Below are 13,185 nucleotides of genomic sequence, written 5' to 3'. Positions count from 1 at the left end.
CACTCAGGCTATCGGTGATCGCAGTAAGTTCATTCATTGCCGACAGATTCTTTCATAGCACCACGACATACACTGTGCACTGTACAGCCTTGGTTGTAGGCTAATGTTTTTTTTAAAAATGTATCCAATTTGTATGGATTAATTTAGGAGTGAAATGCAAATGAAGGGTTGAAATCACAACTCGCAACGTTGCTCCCAAATAATATTTCCAACTCGCAACGGCCAAATTAAGGGGCAATTTGCGACGAGATCATCGCAGTGTACAGGCCTGCAGCACAGTGCCCGTAACACTAACAAGCATACAGGCTCAAAGCCAGGGGAGGAAATTAGGCCACTTTACTGGCCAAATGCTAGTATTTTTTACGTTTGGCTGGTAAAAAAAAATCAGATACCCGCCAGTTGGCTGGTAAGCCAAAAAGTTAGTTTCCTCCCCTGCTGGCGAGTATACAAAAAAATAAAACATTCTGCAATCACTGCACTGGCAAACGGTGCGCGTCTTCTGAGTGTTCGCTTTAGTTGACAGTGCCACGAGAGCACTGCACAAGACCACCCGCGGACATATAATGTTTAATAAACGTTTGCGCAGTACTGGCCAACCCGCGGACATATAATAATAAAAGTCCTGCGGTACTAGGCTAGCCATCAGGAGCACTCGCAAACAGATAACGTTAAACACAGCAGAAGATGGAAAACAGACAGACTGACCAACGGGGAACTGCATCCAACCCTAGTACAACCCTTGAGTATAAGTTACTAAGGACACATTTAAATCACAGAGGTGTAATGTTAGTCTACTGGAACTGTATACAGTGGTTAGCTTCTAGTTAGCGTTTTAGCTATAGCTGCTTGCTAGCTAACGTTAGCCCCGTGTGCTCAAAGCAGCCAGCTAGGTGTATCTGTTATGACTATAATGTTTCCAAAAAAGCACCGGACTACGACGTAAGGTTAGACATTTTATTTCATGCTCAAAAGCCCCTGGCTTGCACATCGCAGTCACGAAAGGGGCTAGCTCAACCAGTGCACTGTGCACAACAGCAGACCAACCCAACTGACGTTACCACAACACTTGACGGTACTTCACAGCACTGTCGTAAGACCACCGTGCTGTCTTAAAGGCACAGTGTGCCTACCCAGATGCATACACAACATTGACGCGGCTTGACATACAAAGAAGTAATTATCACAATTAGCGATTTTTTTTTGTCTGGTAAAAAATCTGTTTGGCTGGTAAAAAAAATCAGATACTCGCCAGTTGGCTGGTAAGCCAAAAAGTTAGTTTCCTCCCCTGCTCAAAGCCTTTTATGATTGGAAGTAGGGGTGCACCGATGTATCGGTAGGGTATCGGTATCGGCCGATAAGTGCCTTGTTGACTGCAATCGGCCTATCGGCCGATAAGCTCGAATGTGCCGATGGCAGTAGCCGATAAATTCAGTCGCGTCCTGCACAACGGCGCCGCCCCCAGCCCCCAGTCCCACACACAAGCTACTGCATCAAAGTTACTACTAAATATTCAACATTCTCTTTTGAGACTCCGCTTCAGACTCTTATCATTTGGCACTAAAAGCTAAACATTGTCACTAGGGCTGTCTTAAATACTTCGAAGCTTCGTTCGATGGCACAAGCTTCAAACATTTAAAAAAAATCGCAGTTAAAAAAAAATCAAAAATGAAAATTCATTTTTTTTTTTTTACTTCGGTGTGTGTGTGTGTGTGTGTGTGTGTGTGTGTGTGTGTGTGTGTGTGTGTGTGTGTGTGTGTGTGTGTGTGTGTGTGTGTGTGTGTGTGCATGGGGCCATTGGGTGGGGCCGGGGGACAAATACACTGGAGGAAAGTAACCCAGCTCAGCACTGCCCAAATTATATCATCACTATTGCCTGTTTGAAGGATATCATCCTCAAACACATATACACCACCTACACGCCTATTCTCAGTCCTTGTCCTAATAAACTAACCTACACTGTAACACGCAACACTTTGATGAATATTGTTACTCAGCTGATAAGAGTTGTACCCTTCCTGATGACCTGTCGTACAGAACTTGTAAGTCGCTTTGGATAAAAGCGTCAGCTAAATGACTAAATGTAAATGTGAATGTAAATGCCTTGTAGAATTCCACACATAAGAAAGAAAGATACTGGGATGAATAAACAAAATAGGAAATAAAATGTAGAAATGCATGCAATACATAAATAAATATGAATCTCCATATATGAAATAGAACATTTAGATAAGGTGCTACTGAGATGTTTTGGTGAGTTCTTTGTTTTTTTGTGGAAGTAGCCCTTCTTAAAAATGCATGAACATTCACTGATAATTGGTCTGTAGTGGAGTCTACAAGGTCTACATTGCCGGACCATGTAGAATCTGGACCTTGTAGACTGACATAATTCTGTGCATAGTTTAGTCTACACAGGCCATATTTCAAATAATCAAAATCTTACTTCATTAATCTTAAACATTCTTGATTTGGGGGATTGGTAGTTCCCATGAAATCTGAAGTTGTTCAAACGACAACAGCGATCCACCTTGAATTAAATCACACAGCCGTGTTGGCTGCGTCACAGTCACGAAAGGGGCTACTTAATTCATTAATCCAATCCACTTTATTTATAGAGCACATTTAAAAACAACAAAGTTTACCAAAGTGCTGTACAAGTCCCACAACATAAGATAAAAAAAAAATATTATATAAAAAAAAATCCATAAATTTTTTTTTATTCGAAGCTTCGAATAAAAATCGAAGTTCGGCCGCGAAGCTTCTATTGCCAAAAAGAAATTCGAAGGTCAGCCCTAATTGTCACCGATATGGCTGTCCGCAACATGTCATTAATTGTGTACGCGAGGTGGTCGCTCAGTGACTACGTTAACATGAGCTAGGTTAGCTAGCATGAGCTACCGGCAGATGGAAGACTAACGTTACTGGTGAAAATGTGATTTACGTTGGAATACTCCTGTGCCAACTTGCTGTACTTTGCTTGCAGGTCTGCAGCCATTATTGCTGGATTATGAATAGCCCCAACTTTAGCCAAGGTAACGTTATGGCTAAACCTTTAACGTTAGTTAACGCTAGCTTTCGGTTAGCTGTTCAATGCTATTAATAACACAACCAAGCGAACCCATCACAGCTCCCCGTCAACACCCCTCTCTCGGGAAGATGGCATTTAAGAAAGTATCTGCTGTTAAAATGACACAAACATTCGTTTTGTGGCATTAACGTTATATAGTTAGTGTTACACGTTCAATAACATCAGCACATTATTTACCCGAAGATAGCAAGTAAGCAAGGCATTACTCCGTTCATAGCTCAGTTCCATTCCGTTGCTCATTCCGTACCCAACTACCCATTCTGCAATCTGTTAATAAAGTTTTCAACCAGACAAATGTATAGAAAGGCTTTGTTTTATTATAAGATTTGTTGCAGTAAAATCATTGTGTCTCGTTTGGTCATCTAGTGGAGCGCTGGTCGGCGGGCAGCTAACGTATTAGCTTGTTGTGGTTCTCGCAAGCAGATCAATGCCCGGAAGTAGAAAATGAATAAACGCTTGCCGATTGGTGGTAAGAACAGCAGGAGGTGGGTGCTAGCGGTGTGACGTAATTGGCCGAATCGACTGTCAATCAAAATGGTTCTATTGCATTGGTTGAGAGCGCTGGTTGAGAGAATAGTATCCATCTGCAGGCCGCCAGACGATACTGGGAGAGGGATAGTGCTACATGGCATGGTGGAATTAATACCATAAACATATTTCTTGATGTTTCCTTTTTTTAAGTAATTAAAGAGGCCTACAAATACAAACATACACATACAAATATACAGTAGTTTCATAAAAATATATATATATTACAAAAAAATATATAACAAAAAAAATATATAAAAAAAAATTACAAATACTTATTTTTTGCCACAAATATCGGTATCGGTATCGGCCGATTGTGTTAGTTGAACAATCGGTATCGGTGGCCAATTTTCATATCGGTGCATCCCTAATTGGAAGTTATATTTATATGTTATATATAGGGATGCCCCGATCACGTTTTTTGCCACCGATACCGATCACCGATCGTCGTGAGCCATATCGGCCGATACCGATCCGATACCGATCGTTTTTGATTAAAAAGAAATTAAAAATTATTTTATATAAAAAAAATTTTTTTATTTTTTTTAATAAAATATATATATTATATAATTAGACTTGTACTTGTATTATCTGTGAGACATCGCCACCACGCAACAAGTCAAAATGCTCGCTATCTGCAAACAGCTCCACTGTCTGTGTGTACTCTAGTAGCCTCCAGCTCCAAAAATGATTCTCCGGCGCTGCAGCGGGACCCTATTGGTAACGTTATGCTTTGGTCATTTCACATTCAGCAAGCCCTCAGCTCGAATACGCATTAAATCAATGTTATAAGACATTGATATCAAGAGCTATCTGTAGCTACTGCTAGCCGGCTAGATGACGTTAAGACAGAACTTTAGTTCAATGGGACATTTCGTTTTGAACAGTAAACTAACGTCAGCTAACGCAAGCTAACGCAAGCTACCAGAGGTATGAACATGGACTACTAGATTTTCTGGATCATTTGTTGATATCAGGAGCTATCGGTAGCTAGCCGGCTAAATACCGTTAGACAATGCCTACTAAACGTGAATAGTTGACTGGGTAATTTTGTTTAAACAGTAACGATAGCTAGGTAGCTAACGTTAGCGCAGGTCGAATGCACTACAGACTCGAGCAGAGGAGCCGCACCTCTTTGTTTACAAACTCTACACGGGGGCGGGCGGGGCTAGGGAGGAGGAGCAGTTTGCAGGTCCTGTGCGTCTGAGACAAGCGAGTGAGATATCCACTTGATCAGTTTCCGCGATCTGCGAATATGACTCATTATCGGAATTCCCCGATCGCATATTTATACTGATTATCGGCCGATAACGATCGGTGGCCGATCGATCGGGGCATCCCTAGTTATATATATGTTATATTCATATCTGCCTTTTTGTCATTATACATCTTTGTCTACAAAGTCGTTCCGCGACCATGAGAGGTAGTGGGGTGCTATAGACCATGAGAGGTAGTGGGGTGCTATAGACCATGAGAGGCAGTGGGGTGCTATAGACCATGAGAGGTAGTGGGGTGCTATAGACCATGAGAGGTAGTGGGGTGCTATAGACCATGAGAGGTAGTGGGGTGCTATAATGGTAAGGGAATGGATTGATCAGGCGAAGCGGTGGAGGACTCTCTCTTACCGAAACGCTGCGAGATGTTTTATCCATTGATGCGATACTGTGTAAGAAAGCTACATGGACAGGACCGATTCAATAATAGAGCGTCAGAGAGAAGGAGAGAGAGAGAGAGAAAGAGAGAGGAGAGAGAGAGAGAGAGAGAGAGAGAGAGAGAGAGAGAGAGAGAGAGAGAGAGAGAGAGAGAGAGAGAGGGGGGGGGGGGGGGGGAGAGGGTCACAGAGAGATAGGGAACGATAGAGAAAGAGAAAAGAGAGAGAAAGAGTCACAGGGAGATAGAGAATGAGAGAGGAGAGAGAGAGGGTCACAGAGAGATAGGGAACGAGAGAGAAAGAGAAAAGAGAGAGGAAAGAGTCACAGGGAGATAGAGAATGAGAGAGAGGAGAGAGAGATTAGGGAATGAGAGAGAAAGAGAAAAGAGAGAGAAAGAGTCACAGGGAGATAGAGAATGAGAGAGGAAGAGAGAGAGAGAGAGAGAGAGAGAGAGAGAGAGAGAGAGAGAGAGAGAGAGAGAGAGAGAGAGAGGAGAGAGAGATTAGAGGCCAGGCCTAATGCATCAGTCACAGTGTGCTCCTATTAGATTAAAGCAGAGAGAGCTCTCCAGTGTACCGGCTGCTGCGTGCGCGCGCACACACACACACACACCTACACCTACACATTCACAAATAGCCATCTTAGAGAGAATACGGGTTGGCTGTGTCTCAGTTAGAAACACACAGCCAGAGATCATGGTGGCATAATTTACTAATGGCTCAGCAAATCAGTAAGGAAGCAAGCACTACACTTAATTTCACTTCATACACACACCTACACAACACACCTACACACATTCTAGCTACCCATTTGTACATGTCTGGTGTGAAGGTACTGGGTCTGACCAGTTGGGGGCAGTAGTGTTCTGAGTTTCAGACAGCAGGGTGTTTGGCAGAGACCCCCACTCACACCCTGCTTTAGAATCTCTCTCCAGTACGTAAATACTGACACCAACCTTCACACACGGCACGCACGCAGCACACACACACACGCAGCACACACACACACACACACACACACACACACACACACACACACACACACACACACATTCTGTCTCCTATGTGAACTCTCACACAAGTGCAGCCCCAGACAGTCTAGTAGGGAGAGTCTGACTGGTGATGACTGATACAATGTGTCTTTGAAGGACTACTTCTCTCAACAACAACAAGCCTTTGTACTTCCTATCTCTCCACAATACAAAAGTGGTACTCCCGATCTGACCGCAGTGGACCTGTTCTCTTTGAAGGGGTGTAATATACCATTGTAACGATCTAAAAACATTGTGTTGTTGAATGGTCATTCCTTCAAAGTCTTCTCACTTTGTGTCTTTCATAATCTTGCATTATGCGATGGTGTCTGGTTAATAAAGGTGGTCCCGTTCATTGATATGCATGGCCATAGTTTCAGGAGAAAATTGTATTTGTGCATATAAATGAAATTTCCCGAGGAAGATAATAAGATATTGAATTTGTCGTGAAAATATTCCTAACAAGGGAATTAAGGCTCATATATGTTCTCTGTAAGATCCATTCTTCTTACATGGGAAATTAATCTCAACTTGGTTCACCCCATCCAGAGGGGATTAAACAAAATCCCATATAGACCATATACTGTAGATACAACCAAATCCTCTGTAAGGTCTACCCTCATATATGTACCACAATTATTAAACCTCTCTTTTCCATCCTTCTGTCTTACTCCTAATTCAACCCCAGAGACCCTATTGACTGTGTAATACCATCCCATACCATCAGACTCCCGTTGCCTCTAAAAGACTCAGTTATTTTTCTCTCCTCTCTTCGCCCTCCAGTCAGTTCCACTCTCTTCCCCCGCCAGGAGTCATTCTGTCAACATCCAGTTTCCACCACCAGCCCTCTTGTGGTCTCTGGTCTTTTACCTTGATTCTCAGCCTCAAGCCGTTGTCCAGCTAACTCCCAGGCTAGTCTAGTACTACCCCTAGTCATCTCCCAGCTTCTATCCCTGTGTGTCCAGCTAACTCCCAGGCTAGTCTACTACCCCTAGTCATCTCCCAGCTTCTATTCCCTGTGTGTCCAGCCAACTCCCAGGCTAGTCTACTACCCCTAGTCATCTCCCAGCTTCTATTCCCTGTGTGTCCAGCCAACTCCCAGGCTAGTCTACTACCCCTAGTCATCTCCCAGCTTCTATTCCGGTGTGTCCAGCAACTCCCAGGCTAGTCTACTGTAGCCCCTAGTCATCTCCCAGCTTCTATTCCCTGTGTGTCCAGCCAACTCCCAGGCTAGTCTACTACCCCTAGTCATCTCCCAGCTTCTATTCCCTGTGTGTCCAGCCAACTCCCAGGCTAGTCTACTACCCCTAGTCATCTCCCCAGCTTCTATTCCCGGTGTGTCCAGCCAACTCCCAGGCTAGTCTACTGTAGCCCCTAGTCATCTCCCAGCTTCTATTCCCTGTGTGTCCAGCCAACTCCCAGGCTAGTTTACTGTAGCCCCTAGTCATCTCTCAGCCTCTATTCCCTGTGTGTCCAGTCCAGGCTAGTCATCTCTCAGCCTCTATTCCCGGTGTGTTGCTTCTGACATCTCTCTTCCCTGGAACACAGAGAGGTCAAGGACCCAGAAGCTGTCTCTCTCACAGGTTGTCTCAGCCGTCTATTCTTCTCTCCATCCCTGGTGATCTACCAAGACTAGAGGATCTACTGGGATCACCTCTCAACCACAGGGAATGGGGCTCTGAAGTGCTTATTGATCACCATGTTGTGCACTCTCTCACACTCACTAAGCTCAGATCACACAAATAGCTTACAAGCACATGGATACAAAGGTCCACAGCTTACCATGCACTCTCTCTTCCTTCTGTGCCCCTCAATATCTGTTTCTCTTTCTCTGTCTTTGTCTCTTCCCTCTTCTCTCTGTGCGCCTCAATCTATATGTTTCTCTTTCTTTCTTTCTCTCTCTCTCTCTCTTGACTAGACACACAGGACTGTGAACAATAGTTGACACAGTTCGGACAGGGATACACGTTCCAGCCATTCCTGTTGTGGTCTACCCAGACACATGGGGCAGGGGGACTGATCAGACAGGCTTATTACAGGATTAATATCCACTACATTTACATTTTACATTTTGTCATTCAGCTGACACTTTTATCCAAAGTGACTTACAAGTTAAAACTACTTAAACCTAAAGAACTTAACATACAACCTTTATTGTCCCAAAGATTAAATGATATCATTGTTGTCAGCATGTCTTTTAGATATTCTTTTATTATTATTATTATTATTAATATTATTATTATTATTATTATTATTATTATTATTATTAATTATTATTATGATTATGATATTTATTAGGATCATCAATATAAATAGTAGGCTAAACCAGGGGGTCAGCTATCCTGGTGTACAACAAACATATAACTTATATACTGACATTTAGCTTAACTATGGCGACATAGTTTATTAAAAAAAAAGGGGGGGGGGGCATAATTCTGTGTGGCTAAATAAATACATTCTTTCTAAGTGATGCACGTGTGATGGAAGGCGGAAGGTGTTGCGGCTTGCGGGTGCAGGGTGTCCCACACGGCTCCATGCAGGGTCTGTTTAGTCCAGCTGCCCTGGTCGTGTTAAACTAATTACTGGAGGTGTGACTGCCTACAGACAGCAGCCACAACACAACCACCCCGAAACACACACACAGACGCATGCAGAGATCACAACCGATTCCTACTTGAGCAGATAGTTATTATAAAATCCTAATATATAGGTTACCTGGAATAAACCCCCATGTGCCTATAGGCGTTACGACTGTGGAATAAAATACCACCACTCTCAAAATGTCTCCTCTGTCTGTCTTCGTCGAAACTTAGACAAATTAATGCCGTTTCTAACTTTTTGTAATGTGCACTGGGGAAAAGATGATTCTGCTCAGACAGCATCACCATGTCCGGTCATCCGGCAATCCCATGAGGGTTTTACAGACTGAATAAACCCATGATGTATAACAAATTGACACGAGGATAGACAAGTCACCCTCTCTGCCCTCCTCCCGAGCCATTACCGAGGCAGACAGGAGACTGACGGCCCAGGAGAGAGAGGGGGGAACACGATCCCTGCATTGCCGCTGGAGAGAGAGCTATTGTCAGGCAAGACTGGCCTACTGGATTCGGTCAAATTGTGTTTCCAACTAGACTATTCACTTGACTTTACAACTAGCTATATAAATGTCTGGGAGTGTTGCATTTATTTAAAAAATGTTAGGACCTATGGTTATGGTGTTTTTGTTTTGTTCTGTGACTTATTGTGATGTTTCTTCTTGACTTGTTAAAGAAGAAGTGTCCGGCCCCATGGGGACATTAACGTGTGTTGTCGGCCTTACAAATACATTTGATTTGATTTATACATTTAAATTAAAAGAATGTCCTACTACTCAGACTTACAACCGCTGGACTCTGCCACACACTATCGCTATAGCCTACCTGCCATGTGCGATACGAGAAAGTACCATAATAAGATTAGTAATAATTACCTATGTGACCCCAGTAGCAGAGAGCGAGGATCAGCAGCAGCGGTGGCTGTAAGCGGGGCACCAGACACGGGGAGGCGAGGCGCTCAGCCCCGCGGTAACAGCATCCGGCTCTCCCATCCCCGTCCATACAGGGCTAGGAGGGGAGAGGGGACTGACTTCTACGGGGGCAAAGGCGAGACGGGTCGGCGGCGTTTCCGAAAGTAGGCCGTTTCCCTTCTTCTTCTTCTTCTTCTTCTTCCCCACTCCTCTCTCCTTCCTCTCCTCCTCGGGTGCGCAGGGGCATTAAAACGCAGCTGCTCCGCGGAATGCGATCCGTCAGGCGGCGGGGGGGGGAGGGGAAGGAGAGGAGAAAAACAAAGTAGCCAGGAGAATGGAAGTCACACTCGTGACACTTTCACTGTTCCTTTTCCTTATCCAACTCCAATCCCGATGTCTTATTATAGCCGCCGCGCCATTGCGTCCCCGTTGAAAGGAATTGCACTTTCGCCTGTGTTGTTGTTGCGATCAATCTCTGCTCTTCTCTCTCGTCCCAAACACGCTCCTCGCTCACATCTCTCTCCGAAGCCTGCGTTTCTCCACACCTCCCCCCTCACTCTCTCCCCTTGTGCTCCTCCAGCAATCAATAGCGAATCAACCAAACCCTGCTGGCGGAAAACCCGCCTACCAGAACAGGCGCTGCCCCGCCAGCGGTGGGCTGTGGAGGGCTGAGGGGGGAGGGAGGGAGGGAGGGAGGAGGCAGAGAGGGAGGGAGGGAGAGAGAGAGAGAGAGAGAGAGAGAGATGAGAGAGAGAGAGAGAGAGAGAGAGATGTTTGTTAGTTGGTAATAAGCCATTTATTGCACCATTGCAGGGAAAGTGAATAATTATAGGAGGCTAGCCAGAAAAGGTCTACATTGGAGCCTAATAGCTAGTTGTCATTCATTTTAACAACACCATAAATTAAATAAACATTTGCTTTAAATTAAGTCAAGTTTAAGGGGACACTTTGTGGTGTTCAGAGTGTGAACAGTTTGTAACCTGAGTTTCACAAGGCCTGAGAGTCTTCCTATTGCTATATTAGCATTCTATTGCGTGGTCATGCACCAAAACAGAACGTTTATGAAACCATACCAGGTCAGCCTTGTTTCCTGTAGGATTGTTTGTCTCATGTTTCTGCTCTGCGCTGGGAGAGAGAGAGAGAGAGAGAGAGAGAGACGAGAGAGAGAGAGAGAGAGAGAGAGAGAGAGAGAGAAGAGAGAGGAGGAGAGAGAGGAGAGGGGGAGAGAGAGAGAGAGAGAGAGAGAAGAGAGGGGGAGAGAGGGAGAGAGAGAGGGAGGGTGGGCGGTGCAACGTCAATCCACTGGAGGCAAACAAGAGTCAGAAATCATCACAGTTATTAGGCCTTAGAGAAATAATATCTGTGTGACCTCGGAGAGGGAATATCCTGTCCAGTCCAATCGAATGCAAGCGAAGGCGATGCGGCCCTGTTTGAAGCCTAAAGCTAATACCTCTGGTGGCCCAGGGGGGGCTTTCTCTGATCCAAACCTATTTAGGAGACCTGGGTCTAAATCCCTGCTTTTTGCGGTGGTGCTCTGATCTGGACAGAGAGATCAAGGGTGAGGAGTGAGTGAAGCAGCCCTTGTCTGAGATCTGCTGAACCTAACGTCTTCTTAGTCTGACCCGGGGGAGGTTTGGCCTCCCATTTTGGCAAAGCATCCATTTTATTAAACAGATCGATAGCGTGGTGTTGTGTTCTGTTGTGTTATTGTGTTGTGTTATTGTGTTGTTGTGTTGTGTTATTGTGTTGTGTTGTATTGTATTGTGTTGTGTTGTATTGTATTGTATTGTATTGTATTGTGTTGTGTTGTGTTGTGTTGTGTTGCGTTGCGTTGAGTTGTTTTGATTGATTGATTGAACATTTTATTAACAGATTGCAGAATGGGTACAGTACAGTACAGCTCAATACACACAATTGTTAAGGGGATGCAGACCAGAGAAAGACTTTCGACTTGTTTACATCAGGGTCCCCCATTTTAAATTCATCATTATATGACATACACATGACATACAGATAGACAGTAGGCCTACTGCTACATCTATACATTTATGACATACCATATTTACAAATACAGTACTGTTTTTGATACAAGAAGAGTCTAAATAAGAGAGTATATACATTTGACCGAAGAAACTGTACATTGGAGGAGGTTGGTAGGTGGGGTGGAGGGGGGGTTGGGTAGGTGGGGTGGGGGGGGAAACTGTACATAGGAGGTGGGGGGGGGGGGGGGGGGGGTTGGGTAGGCGGGGGGTTGGGGGGGGGGTAACTGTACATTGGATTATCGACGAAACCCTTACTTGGTCCCAAGAAGAGGGTCTTGTGTATTATTGAGTTTAATAGGACATTTATTGTACATTGGAGGGGGTTGCGTTAGGACATTTTACAGGGGCCAGTTTCTTTGTGTTGTGTTGTGGTGTGGTGTGTTGTGTTTGCATTGCGTTGCGTTGCGTTGAGTTGTGTTGTGTTGGGTAATGTAGTACACCCTACCCTACACACTACACGCCCTACACACTGTACACACAATGCACCCTACACACACTACACACCCTTCATGGGTTCTATGATTTGTCCCTGCAGGAGAACCTTCAGCTGCAACACAGAACCATTTCAATGAATAACCATCTTTCCAGAGGGTCTTGCATGCAAATGTAGCAACCTGGAAAATATCCCTATTATCCAGATGTGCTGACTTGCCTTTCTATCTCCCCTGATGCACCAAGACATTCTAATTAGTCTCCGCTAATATTCTCTCGAACAATGATGCTCACCCCTCCTTGTTCTACTCACTGGAATATGGATTATGAACAGGATTACTGGACCCTACTCTATCAGCCTCTTCCTTGTGACTAGTTGGCGGCGCCAGCAGGGGGCGGTGGCAGGCAGAGAGCGTACGTGAGAGACGGAGAAGGAAGTGGACGGAAGTGCGAGGAAGCAGCCTCTTCGACATTGGACTTGAACCGGAGCGGTCGTGTCTGGAGAGCCCCGTATTGAACCTGAGAATATTACGGGTTATCCTATGAATGTACTCGTAGTGGAGCCTTGCACGTCGATATTCAACCAAACTCCCCAGTGATCCAAAACAGGAAGTAAAAAACGTTCATTCTTATCGGCAACCTTCCTCATTATATGCCAAACCAGCTAGATTTTTTTTAAATCTGCTTTCACAGTTACATTCACACCTCTCACCCAACCTTAGTTCATGTCATTAATCCTTACGTAAACCACTTCCCCGCACGTAAATTGAATCTAACGTCACACGTTAAGCCAAAGCCGAAGATTTTTCGTTCCGCCATCCCGTTATTTAAACAGCGTAAATATGACATTTCTCATCGTTTTTTAAAAGCAATCAATGTCGATATTCGCCAACTCCTACACATCATAG

General features: G+C 44.5%; 1 protein-coding gene across 2 annotated transcripts in view; it reads right to left on the bottom strand.

Moving 5' to 3' along the window:
- The window catches only part of rgmb (repulsive guidance molecule BMP co-receptor b), a 40,284-nt gene that overhangs the window by 23,821 nt on the left and 3,278 nt on the right, over nucleotides 1–13,185 (bottom strand). The window contains exon 1 of one of the 2 annotated variants that reach the window (XM_084322856.1): nucleotides 9,768–10,278. The exons of the other annotated variant lie outside the window; for it this stretch is intronic. Within the exon in view, the coding sequence (XP_084178982.1) occupies nucleotides 9,768–9,894 (127 nt within the window). The 5' untranslated portion in view covers nucleotides 9,895–10,278. Of the gene's footprint in view, nucleotides 1–9,767; nucleotides 10,279–13,185 lie in introns of those variants that run through there. 2 annotated transcript variants of the gene reach the window in all.

The sequence above is a fragment of the Notolepis coatsorum genome (assembly GCF_963971535.1).
Source record: "Notolepis coatsorum genome assembly, chromosome: 10".
NCBI classification, from domain to species: domain Eukaryota; kingdom Metazoa; phylum Chordata; class Actinopteri; order Aulopiformes; family Paralepididae; genus Notolepis; species Notolepis coatsorum.
The sequence above is the reverse complement of the archived record's forward strand: the minus strand, read 5'-3'. Positions and strand labels throughout refer to the sequence as shown.